Source organism: Mchenga conophoros, linkage group LG8, assembly GCF_057382185.1.
Source record: "Mchenga conophoros isolate Kocher_MC1m ecotype Shallow Benthic linkage group LG8, M_conophoros_male_GT1.1, whole genome shotgun sequence".
Classification (NCBI taxonomy): Eukaryota; Metazoa; Chordata; class Actinopteri; order Cichliformes; family Cichlidae; genus Mchenga; species Mchenga conophoros.
In genome coordinates, this window is record NC_140533.1 from 26,358,646 (window position 1) to 26,377,959 (window position 19,314).

At 39.3% G+C, this 19,314-nt stretch overlaps 3 protein-coding genes across 3 annotated transcripts; 1 reads left to right on the top strand and 2 right to left on the bottom strand.

Moving 5' to 3' along the window:
• Positions 1-14: 14 nt before the first annotated feature.
• mrpl10 (mitochondrial ribosomal protein L10) lies at positions 15-3,844 on the bottom strand. The gene is made up of 5 exons (XM_085285256.1): positions 3,601-3,844; positions 3,215-3,384; positions 1,843-2,007; positions 1,105-1,249; positions 15-528 (listed from the first exon to the last, which is right to left on the bottom strand). Exons 1-5 carry the CDS (start codon positions 3,638-3,640, stop codon positions 290-292), a joined length of 759 nt encoding a protein of 252 aa, XP_085141382.1. The 5' UTR covers positions 3,641-3,844; the 3' UTR covers positions 15-289.
• An 87-nt stretch (positions 3,845-3,931) lies between these two features.
• pnpo (pyridoxamine 5'-phosphate oxidase) lies at positions 3,932-8,549 on the top strand. The gene is made up of 7 exons (XM_085285255.1): positions 3,932-4,314; positions 5,517-5,641; positions 5,726-5,825; positions 6,790-6,843; positions 6,946-7,074; positions 7,156-7,226; positions 7,331-8,549. Exons 1-7 carry the CDS (start codon positions 4,051-4,053, stop codon positions 7,494-7,496), a joined length of 909 nt encoding a protein of 302 aa, XP_085141381.1. The 5' UTR covers positions 3,932-4,050; the 3' UTR covers positions 7,497-8,549.
• A 387-nt stretch (positions 8,550-8,936) lies between these two features.
• Positions 8,937-17,226, bottom strand: prr15lb (proline rich 15 like b). The gene is made up of 2 exons (XM_085285257.1): positions 17,021-17,226; positions 8,937-10,979 (listed from the first exon to the last, which is right to left on the bottom strand). The coding sequence occupies exon 2, from the start codon at positions 10,950-10,952 to the stop codon at positions 10,620-10,622; it is 333 nt and encodes a 110-aa protein (XP_085141383.1). The 5' UTR covers positions 10,953-10,979; positions 17,021-17,226; the 3' UTR covers positions 8,937-10,619.
• Positions 17,227-19,314: the final 2,088 nt, after the last annotated feature.

Below are 19,314 nucleotides of genomic sequence, written 5' to 3' on the forward strand. Positions count from 1 at the left end.
AACATGAGCCAAAGTAAGCGCTGAAGTCATTTATTAAACACTTAAATAAAGCCATTTGAAGCATTATTTATCCAATAACTCCAGACATCTCCAGGCTGAGGTGTCCGAAAGGTGGACGCTCACTGTGTCACCAATTTAACTCTTTCACTCAAGACTTTCTTTTCAATCTTTAAAGTCTGATTGATGCCAAATTAAAACAAAGACTGCATCCAGTCCATTTACAGTCGTTTGCTGTTCCACTTGGCTCTCGATCTGAAAGTCACCAGTCCCAGTAATGTCCTCTGTAGCTCTACGTGGCCTCCTCTGCTTTAGGAGCTGCCTCTGCGCTTCCATCCGAGCTCTGCTGTTTGATATACTGCTGGAGCAGCTGTGACAGGTGGGCCGGGTGGCGCTGCAGCAGGTAAGCTGTGTGGGAAGTCAGCATGGAGAGCCCGCTCACCACCTCGCCCTGGATGACAGTCATTGACGGCAGTTTGGAGTAGCTCACGATGCCCTGTGCACTCAGCAGCGTGTTGTCTATGCAGGCTCCTGATGAAAGAAGAGCAAAGATCATTACAGATATTTGCAGTGGATTCCTTCCATTTCTGGACTGATCTGAAATCTGTTTTACAGAGACAGGCTTCAGCTGGCAAAATATTATCTGTTTAATTTTACAAACAGTTTTTAACACCGGTTCACAAACTTGGGTTAATAAGCGTGATTTGGTGCAGATTCAGTGTTGGAGGGTTTGAAAACACACTTCCATTTAAGGAAGTGAACATGCAGACAAAGCGAACGTCTGTAGAGGACAGACTGAATTTGGGCCACAGTATCCTTGTGTACACTCACAGTACACTTGGCATTTTCTAGATGAGAGGCAGTAACTGCTTATCCCAACTAACTGGATCCCTAACTTCATCTACCAACCGATTGTGCTCCAAGGTTAGACGCAAGCAGGTTGTGGAACCTTATCTCAACCCACAGCCCCAAACTGTCACCAGCAGAAGATTGACGAGTTAATTTAGAAGACAATTTAGCTCAACTTTTCCTGAACTCATTTCATGGTTCCCGAGGCATCATAACAATATCCAATGCTAATTATTCCTCGCACGTGGATAAACGTACCCAGTAGTGTCATCTGTGGGCTGCCCCTCAGAGTCGTCAGCATCTCTTTCACCTTCGGCTCTTTGCTAACAAACATAACCGTTGGGCCGACGAACAGAAGACCCATGTTGCAGTAAATGGAGTCACTCAGGAACGACCGCACGACCTGAAAACAAACAACTGTGAATTAGAAGATTAATGATCCTTGATGTGAAATTGTGCAGCAGGATGTTCTTCTATATGAAGGACGCTGTGAGCTAAAAAGCTGCAGACAGAAACAACAACTCAAAGTTTATCGTCTTATGTATCATCAGAAAATGATTTATTGTTGCTGTTATAGTTTATGTAAAGTATAAGGGATGGTCCTGGGTGCCATCAGACAGTGAACAAATTCAGTCGTTACGCTGGGCGTCGACTTGACATTGGTTACACTTTTCAGAAGGTGCACATCAGGTTACGTGGAAGGTTAAGGCGTGGTTAAGTAAGTTATGACATAGATTCGCCACAGAAGTCTAAATCACGCATTAGAAGTATTACAGGACTACTCATCCATGGAGTGTGCAGCTGTCAACATTCAAGAGAATATAATCCACACTTTGTTGTCCTTTCTGACCCTAAAAATGTTACCAAAAACACCGTCTATTACTTAGATTTGGATTAATGAAAGCTGTTTTATTATGTTATTATTCAGAAACATCTCAAACGTATTTGATTCCCGATAAATAGGAAATGTCACAGAATCAACAACGTCAGTCTTACCTTGTTGGGGAAGAACTTGACTGTGATGTTGTGTTTATAAAGTCTGTGCCTGAGAGTCATCATGTCTTCAGCACTGCTGCTGCTGTTCTGGACCACGGCGATCATTTTACAATCCTCAAACAACTTCTTCAACTCCCTCTTCATTAGTAAGGTCAAATCATTATCCTGAAGGAATGAGACGGAAGAGATTGACACTCAGTAAAGCACGAGACCTGCAGACCAAACCAGGAAAAAAAAGACTACTACTTGAACAAAAGGACATAAGTGCATACTTTCAAAATCTGCTTGAAGTAACAAAATAAAAGCCCAATTAATTCTGTAATGTGTAAAATTCTGGTTCCAAAAAATGTTTTTATCATTTACCTACTGAGCAGCAGAAAATATATCGTATTTTACTGTAAAAGATGAAGCTTTCAGGTAAAAATAACCTCATCTTTGAAAATGGTAAGAGTAGCTAAAGTTCTGAATAAGCTTTACATCTATCAGAGTTGTATACACAGTTGTTATGCTACTTTTTAAAAAAGACATCCAAAGCAACAGACAGTACACAAGAGTGCAGGCAGGGTGGCGACATGTGTCGAGGTGACAGAAGCATAGCAGTACAAGTAAAAGGTAAGATTTTAAAGAGGTTAGTGAGACCTGCTATGATGTATGGTTTGGAAACTATAGTACTGACAAAAAGACAGGACGCCAAGTTTAAGATGTAAAGATTTTCATTGGGAATGAGCGGGATGGACAGGATTAGAAATGAGTGCATGGGAAGGACAACTTAGAGGGGTAAGGGTAAGAAGGTTTGGACATGTTTAGAGGTGGGATAGTGGATATACTGAACAAAGGATCGTGAAGATGGAGCTGCAAGCAAGAAGAAAAGAGGGAGAGCACAGAGACAATTAGTGAAGGAGGACATGAAGAGGGTTGGTGTGACAGAGGAGAATGCTCTGTCACATCATGGGATAGGGTAGGGTAACCGTGCAAGTTAAAGGTTTCATAATGACCAAGCAAAAAATAAATATGACAATATTGCAAATATTTAAATGAAACCAACTTTTCCAATTACCTTGCAAATTAAATACAAAGTGCAGATGTGGAAGATAAAGTTTATCATGTCCTTAAGCACGTGTACAAACACTGTTGTATATTCCCATTTCTTTTGCAACAGTTATTAAACTGCTCCATCAGCTGCTGACTGCCTGGTAAAAGTTGTTTAGGATGCAATGCCAAATGCCTGTTTTTAAGCAACATATTTCAAAGGTTTTGTAAACCTAAGCCAATCCAAGAAATAAGCACACAATGCTGAGCAGTCCTATATGAAGTGAGACTTGTTCCGATCGTGCAGGCTTTCAGTAAAAGGCTGAACATTCTGGTGTGTTACCTCCTGGACGTGTTTGGTCTGGGACGGGTAAGCGCCTGGAGGAAACTCCCGTGCGGGGGGGATGTACTGAGTAACCGCTAGCAGCTTCTGTTTCTGGATGTGCAGAGGCTTCCTGTGGCGGGTCACAGCCTTGGACCCGTGTCGGACACTCTGTGTGAGGGGAAGCCATCCTGAAAGCCACAAATGTCAGGTAAATGTCTGCTGTACAACCTGTCAGTGAGCGCTGCGGAGCTAACATCGACTAACTGAGCGTAATAACAGCTAAAAACGGAGTCCCCGCTAACGCTACTAACAGTAGCTAGTTGCTGAAAATTAGACAGACTAACCAGAACCGCAATGTTTAAAAAAGAAAAAGAAAAAGTAATGGTATAAGTATAGTACTTTACCATGTTTTGGCAGCAATTTCGAACACAAGGTCGCCGCCATCTTTCACAGGAAAACGTCTTTATTCAGGAAAGTGACGAACGCATGCGTGCTGCGTTTACTGACATGTCGGCAAAAAGAAAACCTTCCTCATATTTAACAAACTTTAAGCGTAAAAAGAAAACAAAATTACCTAAATGAAGCTGTGCCTTGTGACGAACACGTCGGAAAACATTTAAAAACCGATAACCTGTATCCATATACGTATTATCTAAGTAATTTGGCTAAAATAATAAGCAAATTGCTGCAATGCCGGAGAAGAGACTCCGAGTGGGCTTGTACGCGAACGCGTCCTAGCGTAATGACGCACAATTACCGACGTTCGGGGTTTTTTTGTTTTGTTTTTGTTTGCATTTTTAGTTCATATGAAAATAAATCCGTAGATTACATAGTTTCTAAATAAGTAGAGTAAAATGATTTTTAAAATCGATGATTTTCTTACAGCATTCTTTTGCGTAACATTTTACGTAAGGGAGCGTTACGTCAGCGTGTGTTTTACAGGCATGAGGCGCATACTCAGTACGATTATATTGAGACATATTTGCTTTATTGGAGGAAATCTGCCCTCTCGTGCCACTAGGATAGTAGGGCTGCCGCGCGTTTTTACCTCGAAATACTGCAGCGGAACCAGTATGGACCTGAGTAACATGAGGAAGAGGTACAAAGGAGATCTGGAGGTGAGAAACTGCTGAGTTACCTGCGTTGGGATACAGTGTATTGAGTCATGTAACTGAAGCCACTCTGTCAGTGCTGTGCAAATGCAAGGTCACTTTATGAACCCTGAATTAGATGTGCAAAAAAAATACAGTGAGTGTGCACAGCTGGAATGTAATCTGGCTGCCATGGATAGAGTCTGTGACCAGATCCCACTGCGTTAAATGTTTCCGTATGGGTTGCGTCTTACTTCAGTGAAGTACCGGAGTACCTGGATAAAAAGCCACGCAGGCACATTGAGGTCATTGAGACTTAACACAGAAAAGCCCCAGGAGGTTCAAAACAGGGAAGTTAGTGCTGTGAGGGACACTGCTATCCTTGTTTTTGTTTTTAAGCACGTTTCGTGTGAGATTCATATGAACTGATATCATTTAATGAAACACACACCCCTGAGTAGTACTGAAAAATGACCACAACAACAACAAAAAATTGATGAATGGTGTGCTGTCACCACCATTAAAATGGGACATCCTAGCTGTAGCTGTAGATGATGCCACACACTTTTATCCTTTGTCCCTCATCCCACATATTCAGATGATATCCCACATATTGGTTGGCTCTAGTATTTAAAACCATTACCCATAAAATCTGGCTTATATCTTCCCGGATAAAGTGCCAGTTAACAGTTTTTTTCACTTATCCCATGCTTAACAGGGAAAAGTGCAAGGGAAGTCACTACAAAGTCATGAGCTCTGCAGATTTCTGCAGGATATGATGTATAGAAACTACCAAAAAGAGAAGGAAAAACTACTGAGTGGGTCAAGCCTGTGAAATAATATGGATTTAAGAATACTATCAAGCAAAAATCTTCCTTTTATTCTTATTGTTTGGAAAGTTGCATTCAGATAAAAGGCTGTGTAATTATTGTCCCACACAAATTTACTTTTAGGAAGTTTGCATCTGGTCACGCTGTATACAGCTGGAGAAAGCAGGTGTTCCCCAGATGTTTCACACCTCAGCTTTGACCTCTAAATAGGACATATTTCTCTGGCATGTTTAAAAGTGATAAACACAATTGAATAATTAATTAAATCGTAATTATACTGCCTACAGCCTGTACTCACTATAATCCAAAAGCATCAGTGAATCATTTGAATCCTGCATTATGTAAAAGTGGCTGTTTTCCTGTGTTTTTTTACATCTGTATCGGTTGTTTTGTTTCCAGTGCTTTGAGGAGAGTCAGCTCGTGTCTCTCGACCCCATCAAGCAGTTTGGAAACTGGTTTGATGAAGCCACCAAGTGTCCTGAAATAGGAGAGTCCAATGCTATGTGCCTCGCCACTGCCACCAAGTAAGAAACGCTGCCCCCCGAACAGATTGGAGCTGATTTCTTTTCACAGTTTTGTACAATTAATCGTATCTGTTGTGTACTCAGGGATGGACGTCCGTCCGCTCGCATGGTCCTCCTGAAAGGTTACAGCAGTGAAGGTTTCCGTTTCTTCACCAACTATGAGAGCAGAAAGGGCTGCGAGCTGGTAAGAAGCATCTTTATCGCTGACTCTGTCAGCAGCCGTCTACATCCATGCTCTGCTTCTTTTGCCCTCAGGTGGTTTTGAATAAATGTGTAATTCTTCCTGTTTCCTGTGTTATTGTCTCACAGATAGTGCATTACTGTGTTTAAATGCTATTATTGAGTCCAGCTCTTTTGCTTTTATCAATAATGTATTTCTTAAGCGAGTAGTTAGCAGGCACAAAAAATTACAAATCAACATCTGTATCAGTCATACAAACAAAAATGGCACCAATTCACTGGTTTGAGCTTTGGAAATACATTTCTATGACTTTGGGGACAATAAACTCTTTATCTTTGGATTTTTGCCCATAATTTATGCAGAACACGTTATCAAGCCATTTCTTTGCTTTAGAGTTTCAAAGGGTTTTTGATGCCTTCATGAGCCAAGGCTGAGATGGTTTTAGCGCGCACAGACGAGGGATAGTGGATATAATGGACAAAATATAATGACTATGGAGCTGCCAGGCAGGAAGAAGAGAAGAAGACCACACAGAAGGTTCATGTTAGATGCCAGTTATAGGGTGAGATGGAAGCAGGTGATCCACTGATTTTAGACATCTTTAAAAAAAACATTTGAAAATGCATTTTTATTCTTTGGCTTTTACTGATACTTTTACTGATAAGTACATATTGCTTTCTGAAGACTTTGTTTTTATTATTCTAAATAACAATTATATCGCGGGAATTTTTTATTCATCAGGTTTCAAATGTTTTGCATGAATTTTGATATGCATTGTCTCCTTTTTGTCTTAAATCAAATACTGACACTTGTCGCCCCTTGTTGATAAAGTCTGCCTCCATCTCACCCTGTGTCCAGCATCCTCCACTGTCACAACAACCCTATGCATGTCCTCCTTCACTTCATCCATGAATCTTTAAGGCTTCTTCCGTGTTGTCGGGTCCTCTGATCACTTTCTTCTCCACAGGAGAGCAATCCGCATGCATGCCTGGTCTTCTACTGGGAACCACTGAACAGACAGGTGCAGAAACCTTAATTTTACTATTACGTTTTAATATTACGTTCTTCTTTAAACTTTTTATTTTCATAGTAAATGTAAGTTAAATTTAATTTTGATTTTCAGATTCGCATTGAAGGCACCGTGGAGCGGATCCCCTACCAGAGCTCCTGCGATTATTTCCACTCCCGGCCAAAGAGCAGCCAGGTCGGCGCTGTCGTGAGCCGACAAAGCACTACTGTGCCTAACAGAGATGTAAGCGCCGAAGCTGCTCCACCTGCACGTTGTAGGTAATGCGTACAATGTCTAAGTCTCAGTTTTCACAATTTCTTTCAGTATCTGAGGCAGAAAAATGCAGAACTGGAGGAGAAGTACAAGGACACAGAGGTGCCTATGCCTGATTACTGGTAAACCTTTGCTCTTAATTAAAGTTAATAACATGTTGGTACGGCTTCTTAAAGCTTTTTCGGTTCGTTGCCTTTAACTGTCCCATGATTTTCTTTTCCAATAGGGGCGGCTACATCGTAAAGCCTTTTTTAATAGAGTTCTGGCAGGGACAGACAAACAGACTGCACGACCGCATCGTCTTCACCAAGCTGAAGGACGGAGAGTCCGAGCTGGGAGAGTTTCAGCACGCTGCAGAGGGAGGCTGGGTGTACCAGCGACTGTCCCCATGAGGAGCATCAGCAGGCTGTGAAATAAAGGAGAGGACATGTTTCATCTCGACTATCACTGATTTAAAAAGATCACCATCTTTACCTCACATTAATAACCTTGCATAGGTGCTGTTGTGCGCAGTTTATCAACAAGCCAAATGTCACTGTGCTGTTTTTGAGGTGAACCATGTGTGCTAAGTGGATAAGTGGAGCAGCGTGGCACAATCTGACTGTGCAACTTTTGAGTTTTCCATGCTTTGTAATGGAAAAAGGGCACTGGCCTGAAAAAGTGGAGCAAACTTTACCCACTCAAAATAATGATTAACAGTATGGCTGTGGTTGTTTAACAGTGCAGTCGTTGACCTTCTAGGACATGAAAACTGTTTCTTATTTCTTAAAAAGCACAATCTGTTCCACTCATCAACACTTAGCTGCTGTTCTTCTCCATTGGTGTGATTATTTCTGTACAGGTGTGTAGTTTTCTAAAGAAAATATGGAAAATTGAGACAATTGCTTGAGAAAGAAAGAAAAGTGTGACTGTTTTGCTAATTATGGATTCAGAACATCATCTTTGGCCATAACCTGAACAATAAATATAAAAATGAATTTAGAGGCTTTTATATGGGGAATATGAGAGCATGCTCAATGTGTCATCTTAGAATTTATGACAAAAAGAGCTTGTTCCTCATGAGAAAACTAATATTTTTTTCAAATTCATTGTTGTCTCTAGACAGAGTTTACTGCCTCAGTCGTGTTAGCAACTCGTGAAAAAATCACAAGTCTGTTAACTGAACAACTAAAGTATATTTTTCTTCTAATTGGTGACAAATATGATTTTACACTTACAAATGGAAAATATGTGACCTGTACTGGTGGTTAACTTAATTTAAATTGATTGTATCAGGCTTAAATCTATGGCAGTGACTGCCTTTTAATAGTGAGATTAAAAGAGCACGTGATGTCATTTGTGCCAACTGTTGTGTGTCCTGTATTGTTTGAGGATGAAATTGTGGTATATAGCTTGAAGTAACTGTGGGAAAATAGCTATTAATAAAGTTTTAATTTGTAACTGAGGACAGAGTGTGCGTTTGACCAGCAGATGTCAGTAGCACAGCTAACACAAACACCAAGATTCAGCGAAACACGATCACTCAGAATCACTAGAAACATGCAATATTCTCATGGATTAACTGTTGACTTGTGGATTTCTGTGAATCACTCGATGATATCTGTCATTTTCTCAGCTAACAGCAGGGCAGCTCCACTACAAAATGCAGAAGCAGACCGCAGGGTGTCAAATATCACCCTGCTTACTATCACCATGTCAACAAAACAGGCTGAACAGCTCACTAACCCCAAAGAACGACCTCACCAAGATCATCGCGTTTAAACAGGCCACCATCTGCATGTTAAAAGCTCTCCTCGCTGTAGACTCCAGCACAAACAGAAGAAAATCTTACATGTTAACAACTTTTATATTTATTACAAACAAAAAAGCATCTCAGAAAAAAATTACAGACAGCATTTCTTGTTGTTGATGTGTCACATGCAATGGCTGCAGGAGTTATTTGGACAGTTAAACCAACAAAACAGCATGAAGTTATTTCACAATGACATAAACAGATATTTGATTCGTACAAAAGCACAATTAGCATACCCAAGTCATGTTTTCTGATATGATTGTATCCATAAACTGTACCGCGGTCACCTGGGGCAACCTCCAGGCTCGAAAAATAAAGCCAAAACCTGCAGTTCCTCTAAAAGCCTGGCTCCAGATATGAGTCAGTCTGAATTTACAGCTTGAATTTTGTCCCTGTAGCTAATTCCCCCCTTAACAGCAACTATGAGAGGATGCTTTTCTTTTAAAGAACTGACTTTTTTAAAGCATATTAAGGCTTAAAGCTTGCATTATTACGGTTGTGGCTGGAGTGACAGACATTGATATAGGCAACTGTAGCTTGCCATGTACATTTCAAAACATCTAAACCATGTTGGTGCCTTTTAGAGCATTTTAAAGGAATTTCTGCCACTTTTCTTCCTGTGTGATCAGCTGTACTGACCGATACTGAACATTATCGAAACTCTGCGGTTTATGACTGCACCTATCTAATCAGGCTTTCTAGGGCTAGCTGATAATTTAGAACTCCACCCTCTTATCCAACTTCTACATCCAAGGAAACCAACGTGAATTTAGATGTTTTCATATGTGAAACATGAGAGCATTTTTCAGGGTGTCAACTTAGAATTCATGACAATGAGAGCTGTAATTTGCACATGTATTCCTCACAAGTAAACGTTTAATATTTGTGGCTGCAAAATATGTTGTCAAACTGACTGTTGCCTCGAGAAAAAGTTGACATTGTTGCATGTTTGGATGACAAGATCAACATGGTGATCATTAATGGTTACATTAATCTTTCATATACAATCTATAATTTTCATTTAAGAACATGTGGAAACAAGGATGGACGAAAGATGTTTGTCCTTCCCCGTTTGGGGATATTTTACTTGACAAGTGTATATAGATATATAAATAAATACATTTACTTTAACATTTTGTTTCTTAGAGCTGAGAAATTCAAGTCTTTTCAATGATGACTTGATACTTTTGGGGGCCTTTATATTTGAAAGCATCCACCATAATGTTTCAGATGTAATCAGTGACGTCAAGTCTTTGGTCATAAAAATGTAATAAAAATTTCCTTTGACATTTAACAAAACATAAAAACCTGAAACATAACATTACATCTACAACATTAAAAAATGAAAACTTAAATGACACCAATGTTACATTTGAATCATGAGGCGAGAATTCCCCAAATTTTCCTTCATGTCATTTTTGAAAATATAAAACAACAGCGTGAGCACAAGGAAGTAAATATAAAAGTTAAAAGACAGAAAATCTGGAGAAAAATGTGTCCAGGACTGTGTTTAGTTCCCGTCTGCCGGGTGGATGTTTAAATTTTGACACCTCGTTGTTTATTTAAGTGTCTTTTTTTCTTGTGTTTTCCTGTGTGTGGTGAATAGTAGCACAGTAGTAGTACATGTAGGACAACATGGTGGTGTTTGCATACATTCAAGCCATCTTTGAAGCTTCTTATGTGTATATGACACATTACTGATCAAGTATGTGCATTTTCTGTGCTATTTCTCTGTCTTCTTTTTATGATTCTCTTGACTGAGGTTGTTGTCTGCAAACAGATTTGGGTTCTCGGCCAGCGTGACGCGGACCCTCTTCTTCTCCTTGTAGCGGCCGGAGTTGGAGACCTTGACGTGGCGTCCTTTGGTGGCAGATTTATCGACGATTTTCTCCAGTTTGGCATTCAACTGGCTGTCCAGTTCTGGAGAGCCGTTACTACTTGGGTGGTCTTTGTTCCCAGTGTTACTGCCATGCTCTGCTGGGATTTCATACAGAACCTTGGATTCAGACTTCTTCTTGCGTGAGAAGGTCAGCCTCCACCAGCTTGAGTCAGCCATGGCACCAACAGAGACTGGAGGATCGACCTGTAAAGTTCAGAGATCTTAGCGTGTGGTGAGCAATAGCAAAGAATTCTAGGTAAATAAAGTGTTTTAGCATTACTTTGTACACTTCAAAACAGCATTTATTCTGTCAGTTTTAATGCAGCCATGTTAGTCAGTCTTTATCTATACAAAAAGTCCTTTTATTTCCATCTATAAATGCATATCTAAATGTAGTCAGGAAAGGGTCTAGGCCACAAAAAAACTACAGTATGTACAGCTAGATCAAAACTTGGTAGAATTTTGAAATATACCGAGTCTCTTTATCACTATCATTTGACCAGAGGAAGATTTGAAACCAGTCAAACATTTACATTTATTCATACCTGGTCAACAATATAAATAAGAGCTTTGTAGTGTTACGAATCAACTGAATAGCCAAGTATTTATGAAACTTTAATGTATCACTTACAACCAGTTTTAATTTAAAGGTCTGAAATCATGAAAGGCTAAGCTGGAGAAAGTTTGGTAGTGGCAGTCAAGACAGCATCATCAGCATAAAAATGTACATTACACTTCTGAGTGGGAAATTACACTGAATAAATGCACTTTGAAAGTAATTAACAGTGGGCCCGGTGTTGATCCCTGAGAGACGCCATTATCAGCCATGTTTTTTCTGTCAAATTGTTTTTGCTAACGTCAATAAAATTCAGGTTTTAATATAAAAATACAAAACATTGGATTAGATTATCATAACTCAAAATGTACTTTAAGAAGTAATTCAGTAGTTTGTATAAAATAAACTCCAGTTCCACTTACTTGTTTTTTTTTCCATTTTGAATTAATTAAAATAATTTAAAGGTGATTTTATGTGGTAAATTGCAAAGCCTCGTACACAGAGGTGGCCTAAAGTTTTACAAGGCCTTAAGCAGGATTTGATTAAAGGCCCTCAGCCACCCACGTCAGCAAAGCCACTATTAGCTATATTGCCCTTGCCAAACCATTTCTGCATTACGCATCTAACACAACAATTCTAATGGCTTGGTTATTCTGTGCTGGAAAGAAATACAATAAACAAGCAGATGATGATTTTTAAAACAAATTCACTGTTTAAATTTTTTTTAAATTGTGCAAAAGGGCAGCACAGTCACAAAGAATTTACCACAGCCCGAAATATTATTTTATGTAACAGCGCAAATTTAAAAACAGTGTTAAATAAATTAAATGGAAACTAACTGTCTAGAGAGTAAAAATAGGTTAACACTGTAATTGCTGTTTCCATACAATATCCCCTGAGCTCACCACCCCTTGACATTTCTGTTATTGTTGTTATTGTTAGTGAATGTTAATAATAAATAACTTGCAAAAGCTCAGCGCTCACAGTGAATGATTAAACCGGTCAGTTAACATATTTATTAAATTAATTGGGGGCCCTCTGCTGATGTGGGGGCCCCCAAGCAGCTGCTTCTGTGTGAATTTTGAGTGTTGTCTATGCTGCTGCGCTTGTTTCCCCAGGTAGCTCTGGTTTCTCCTGCTATTGAAAAACATGTTAAATTAGTACCACCTCTATTGCCCCAGGGCATTCTCCTTTAATCTCAGCAGTTTTGCTTCCGGGTTTAATAAAGATTAAAGCAATGATATTACAGTGTAGGAAAACCCAGAGATTTGCAACAGTCATTTATGGATGTTAGTTAAATTTATACATGCTCTGCCACACTTCATTGTTTTATATTTGTTCCTCTGTGTTTTAGTTCATTTGCTCAGGATGTCCTTTATTTACATTCATGCGAGAACAGCAAAGCTGTAAAACTGTGACTGAAGTTCTTTGATAAGAACTTTAATTGATCTGAAGTTAAATTATACATATAGCATGTAATCAAAAGATTTAAATTCTGAAATTCATTTATAAGGTTTTTAAAGGGAAAATGCATTAATATTTGAAGTTCTGCTAACTTACAATAACTATAGCTCCAATTACTTACATTTAATGTCAAAAAGTAGATGCAAATTTTTCACTTGTACAAATTTTCTGCTGCAGATTTGCATTCAAATTAATCTCAGTCTGCACTGAACATCATGCCTTTAATGTTATATCATTCTCTCATTGTTGGTGAACCAGTTCAAAAAGACAAACAACACTGTTTACTCCGCTGCTCTGTGCAGGACTAGTTTGTAGAAAGCAGACGATACTACGGCTGGCTTACTTCATCCAGTGCACATCTCCGTGATTACGAGGTGTAACCCAATGGGGGAGCAACACCTGACACTCTGCTCTCAGCTGATAAATTAATGATTATCTGCACAGGATCCTCTATCGCTCGCATGTGATCTGATATAAAGTCAGGAAAGCAAATACTGGGGAAGCAAGCTGTCGTCCCGATGCTGAACCAGGAGTTTGGAAACGTGTTACATAATGACAAAGGGTGTCTTTCTGTTGTTCACTTAAGAATCACAACATGACCAAAAGCCTCTGGGTTTTCTCATCAAGTGATATCACCTGTATTATTTCAGGTGTATGGATACATACACAGGTAACGATAACAGAATAATACACCCAGGTCTCTGTGGTCCTCGGTCACCTGGTAACCAAACAGGTCAAATAACTTCCTTATGGAGCAATCGCTGACTCTTTCATACCAACTCTTTTATCGTATCAAAGAGGTCATAAACATGTTCATGGATCGGATCATGCCTTACATAAATCATCTTGAATACACACAGAAAATATGTTTTGTGTCTTTATTTTTCTATTTCTTCCACCTTCTTTTAATATATTCTTATGTCTGTAAAGAATATACACTTACAGCCACTTTATTAGGTGCACCTGCTCAGCTTCTCCTAAACCTCAGTATCTAATCAGCCAATCACATGGCAGCATTTAGACTTGGTCACGATGACCATAATCAGAATTGGAAGGAAAGGTGATTCAAGTGACACTGAACGTGGAATGGTTGCTGGTGCCAGATGGGCTGATCTGAGTTTCTCAGAAACTGCTGATCAGCTGGGATTTTCCCACATGATTAAAATCCCTATGATGTCAGAGGGCAAAGGATGACCAGACTGCTTTGAGCTGATAGGAAGAAAACAGAAACTCAAATGGCCACTTCCTACAGCCAAAGTATGCAGAAGAGCATCTATGATTATGTAACATGTTAAACCTTGAAGCAGATAGGATACAGCAGCAGAAGACCACACGGGGTAACGCTGCTGTCAGCTAAGAACAGGAAACTGAGGCTACAGTTAACAAGGGATCCCCAAAACTGCAAAACAGAAGACTGGAAAATCTTTGCCTGGTCTGATGAGTCTTAATTTCTGCAGCAAAATTAGTCTATCAATGGCTCAGGCTGCCGGAGGTGTAATGCTGTGGGTGATATTTTCTTGGCATATTTTGGGCCTCTTGGTAACAACTGAGCATTGTTTAAAAGCCAAAGCCTGCTTGAATATTGCTGCTGGTTGTTGGAAGATGATAACGCACCATGTCACAAAGCTCAAATGATGTCAAACGTCACCAGTTCTCAATCTATTAGAGCATCTTTGAGATGCAATGGTGCAGGAGATTCACATCATGGATGTGCAGCAACTGTGTGATGCTGTCATGTCAACATGAACCAAAATCTCTGAGGAATATTTTTATTATTATTTTACTGCATTTAACTGCAGGCGTGTTTGCTTGGCTTTACAGTTTTCAAATTGATCCTTTGCTTGACAGAAAGCTAACCTGCAACTGTTCTGATGGTTTATTTCCAAGTAAAACTGCCAAAATACAAAAAGTCAGAAATTACTTTACATATTTTAAACTGAATTTTGTAAGTTTCACGTTTAAAGCAGTGCATCATGTCCTCAAAACCACAAAATAAGCTGTGAACTTGTAAATAATAGCATTTTTACTGTAGTTGTAAGCACAATCAGTGAGACTATTATGGTAAGTCCAGCTCTGAGGTCTTTTTATTTTAGTTTTACCAGAATTTAGAGGAATTTTGTTGAGCTACTTTACTAAAGCGGGGACCAGATAGATTCAATGAAAACGTGAATGTGCGATAAACACATAGTGAGCAGTTTATTAAGTATTTTAGATTAACCCCACCTCTCACTGCAACATTTAAAACTTAAACTTGAAGGTTGGGATGAAACATTTAAAAAAAGTGTTTAGATAAAAGCGTGGCTCATAAACCAGATTTTATGACTTTCACAAACACAGCCATATCGCTCTCTTTTATGATGGCTGACAGGAAGTCAGGCCCTTTGGTGTGGTTATTTTATCATGTAGCACCTATGCAAATAAAGAGTCTATGCCCTTTGCAGAAACACTCATCCTACTCTTATCTGACCCATGTGATGTTTGGCAAATGGCACGAACGAAGAGTGCAAAGGTTCTTTGATTTTAAGTTTTGGAAACAGCAATGCAGGCACCTTTTACATTTATTCCTCTGGACCCGGGGTTGCTCTTTGCTTAATAACCTGGGTGTGTGGTTTTCACAGATGCTCAGGTAACAGATAGTTGCTCACCAAGAAGAGCTTTTACAAGGGTCTGAACCACTTCAATGTGTTTACTTGGGTTTCCATAGCTTCTTTTATGTCACATTCCTCAGATTTTAGCATTTTTTCTCTCTGTTTCATCATCTGTTTGTTTATTCCTACACAAAAAGGACAGGTTTCTTCATAGCAAACATTTACAGAGCATTTGCATAATTTTCTTGACTCTCCATCAAAACAGCTTCTACAAGACAGAATACCTTCTCGGCACTTTCACACCATGTTAAGTAAGACAGCTTGTCGATATGCACACATATTTCCAAAAGAATGCCGTGTTTGACTTAGATATGACCTTTGAGACAAAAACTCCTGTTGACACAAAGGAGGCCCTCCATTTTAATAAGTTACCATGTATTCTGTTATGTGTGGGTGAGCCGCCCAAGCAAAGCCTCAGAGATCACAGCAGGAACTGTGGCGCACAATCAGAAATCACTAACGACCTGCAAAGTCTTTGAAAAGAATAACTTTTGAGCCGCAGAAAGACAGAGAGGAGCCTCCAAGGGCACCGAGGGCTTTGCTGCCCTCGTAACTTAAACTGAAGGTTCACTAGATTCTCAGGTTTCATCCCTTGTACCAGACTTGCTGTTGACCCCTAGCAGCAAAGTTTTTTTGGCTCGTCTGATTATTTCCATTAATAAAAATGTCTTTTAGTCATTTGTTCCAGAGGCCTTCCTGCCTTCTCAAAGGTCACAAAAATCCACAGGCTGATTGAATTGTAAACTTCACACAGGTGCAAAGTCCAAAAAGGTTAATTTGTGACTGTAGCTCTTTTATGACTTAGTGTTATTCTAACCAGCTCAAACATGACAAATAAAATCATGTTAAAACATATCTGCACTATGTTATTTAGCATGCATAGTAACCCTGTGGGCCTCCTAATATTTTCTGATGTAAGATAATGCATTAGTGTCTCCTTCAGGCTTCAACCCTTTTTAATTATTCAATTAACTGTCTTTAAAAACAGTGGCAAAGGTCAAAATGTGTCACAGTTTGTCCAGCTCAAGCTGATTTCTTCCAATGTTTTCTTCTGTAAATCAAAAGCTCTCAAACTCTGAATTTGTTTGATATAAGACAAGTAAAAACCCCAAGTTTTCACTTTTGAGAGGCTGAAATCATCGAAAGTCAGGCCTCTTTTCCAAAGAATTTTACTTCAGCCATAATTTGACTGTTAAAACACAGCACTCACCTCAAGTTACCCAAGCTAATGTCTCCATATTTATTGTTTTTGTCCCTGAAAAACTCAAAAATATCCAGTTTGCATCTACATACTGTGAAAAACTAAAGTCGTTTCTCCAACTTAAGGATCTAGAAACAAAAAACTTTTGACATTTTCACTTGGAAATTTGACTTTAGCTGTTGTTTGGCTATACAAATGCAGTACTGCAGTTCTAATATGTTGATCAGGGTTGCTGAGCTGTGGAAATACCAGCGAAAAAGATGGAAGTAGCATGTTGATTTTTGTAATTAGAGTTAAATGTGTATTTCTTGCACAGATAAAAGTCTAGTTTCCACTGCAGTTCATTGGAGGCTTTCAGGTGCGCTCGTTCTCTTACCTTGTTCACAGTGTGCTGGCTGAAAGGGGACTCTCTCACATGCGACACTGTCTCACCATGCTTACAAACTTTCTATCTCCTCTCTTTGTTTTTCTGTGGAATCTTTTTCCTCTCCTCAGGTGAGCGTGCACAGGTGCAGCATCTCTCTCCCTCTGCCTCTCCCTCTTACCTTGTCCCTCTGCACTCCTCTTTAGCACACACCCTCCTCAAACACACACATACACACACACCTAGAGCCCGCCCAGCTGAGTGCATGACTGAGTAAATGTTGCAGCCATGTGATTTTCAGCTCAGTCCCATATCAAGATCTCTGACATCAGGGCTAATGTGAACCTGAGAGGTGATTGGCTTTCCAAACTGTAAATAAAACCCCCGTTATCAGTCTCACTTTAAATCCAAGTATTGTTTTAATGTGGACTTTGGAGTCAGAATAAAGTCACCTTTCACTGAGCATTTTCTCTTACATAAGTCTTTGTGATGGCTTTAAGCTGGAGGGAGAGAACGAGAGCAATCGAGCTGCTTTGCATGGCTTGTTTAAAATCACAGACAGTGAATAGACGCTGAATTTGCAAGTTAGGTCACCATTCAAATGAACTGAAATTAGGCCACTACAGAAACTCTGTTGCTGCAGGGATTTAATGCTTGTGTTTTCAGGTTTGTCCAGTCTGGAGTTCACAAGAAGCCAAATTGTTGAATTATTACTGTTGTTTTTCACCCATATCACTTTTTTCAATAACAATAATACACTGTGTCAGTCTCTGTTTTCTCATATTTAAAATTATGTTACATAATGAACAAAATAAAACTGTAACGACACATTTAACTGTTTAAAAAACGTGTTTAGTAAATAAATGTTTTGTTAATAGTTTAGTTAACAAAGTTTAATGTTTAGTTATTGATCACTGAACGGCCAAAATCAAACATAAATAAATAAGTATTAATAATGATTCAATTCAATTCAATTTTATTTATATAGCGCCAAATCACAACAAAAGTCGCCTCGAGGCGCTTCATAGATACAGAGAAAAACCCAACAATCATATGACCCCCTATGAGCAACCTTTTTATACATTTGATGAGATAATGATATCTTATCAAATGTATAAAATATAACAGATGGACATAAAATGTGACGTTAATTGGTGTCTGGTGTTTCCGCCAGTTCCTTTCTGTGCTCCGCTCATGTATTGAGCCACATGCCTGTTCATCTTAGCCGATATGATGCCCGCCAGGAGCTTCCATGTGGTACTGAGGCAGGTTATTGGCTGGTAGTTGGATGGGACTGGTCCCTTCTGGGGATCCTCAGGGATCTTGTGCCTCTTTTATTAGCAGTTGGTTCCTTTGTGCAGTTAGCTTCTTCAGCTAGCAGGAGTGAATCATGTCGGGGGCCTGTCCGACTCTTCATACTGGAGACCCTTTCTGGGATGTCTGCCACTGTAATGGTTACTATAAACCCTGTTCAGGAAGGTTGCTGTGGTCTTAGATCTACTAATCGCTGAGGTCTCACTCAATGACTTCAACACACCAGTTGTTGGGCTTGGTACCACATCTCGGGTGGGGGTGATGATCTCCCTCCTGACCTGACATCCTGGCTCCCCCTTGCTGTAGCATTTGTGTTGTACCTCATCAATCTCCAGCTGTGATAGCAGTTGCTTCTTCCGAATGCTGGAACACTGAGTTACTAGTTCTTTCACCGTTGGTCTAGATGTTGGGCATCAAAAAGTCCAGAGGTCCCACATCCTCTTCATTTAACCCTTTCTGTTGGGGTTAATTGCATAGTGGCATTCCAACAGCGCCATGTTCTCATCCCATGTCCACGTCTGAGCTTCTTGTTCCACTAGCCCATTTCTCATCATTTCATCGTCTCATTTCAACAAATTTCATTTTTTAAGTTTTTTTTAAACAATAAATTTAAGTTTAGAATTCAAAATTTCCTATTTGTGGATATAAAACTTTGGATTAATGTTCTGATTCTTTTCCCCTCAATTTTGTGCATGAATTTAAACATGCAAAGCATTAAGTGCAAAGAAATAGCATACTTACAATAGTGTGCTTGGATAATAGAGTAATAAGTATATAGGAAAGCATGAAATAAACAAATAAAGAGAGATATAAATGAGATGTAGACACAGAACCAGAATAATTTAAATACATTTTTAAAGAAATTGGAGCACATTTGTTACAACTGTGTCAAATGTTTTTATTTTAACAGGCTTGCAGGTAATAACTGTCTAGATAGATAGATGTAGATTTCCTTTTCTGAAGGTAAACTACATTTATGTTTATTTAACTGT

Coding starts and splice junctions, on each gene's coding strand:
- mrpl10 (XM_085285256.1), bottom strand. CDS start 3,640: ATGGCGGCGACCTTGTGTTCGAAATTGCTGCCAAAACATG. Junction 1,250..1,842: donor TCAAGTTCTTCCCCAACAAG/GTAAGACTGACG, acceptor GTTTGTTTTCAG/GTCGTGCGGTCGTTCCTGAG. Junction 529..1,104: donor CCCACAGATGACACTACTGG/GTACGTTTATCC, acceptor TTCTTTCATCAG/GAGCCTGCATAGACAACACG.
- pnpo (XM_085285255.1), top strand. CDS start 4,051: ATGATTTTTAAAATCGATGATTTTCTTACAGCATTCTTTTGCGTAACA. Junction 5,642..5,725: donor TGCCTCGCCACTGCCACCAA/GTAAGAAACGCT, acceptor TTGTGTACTCAG/GGATGGACGTCCGTCCGCTC. Junction 7,075..7,155: donor CTACTGTGCCTAACAGAGAT/GTAAGCGCCGAA, acceptor AATTTCTTTCAG/TATCTGAGGCAGAAAAATGC.
- prr15lb (XM_085285257.1), bottom strand. CDS start 10,952: ATGGCTGACTCAAGCTGGTGGAGGCTGACCTTCTCACGCAAGAAGAAG.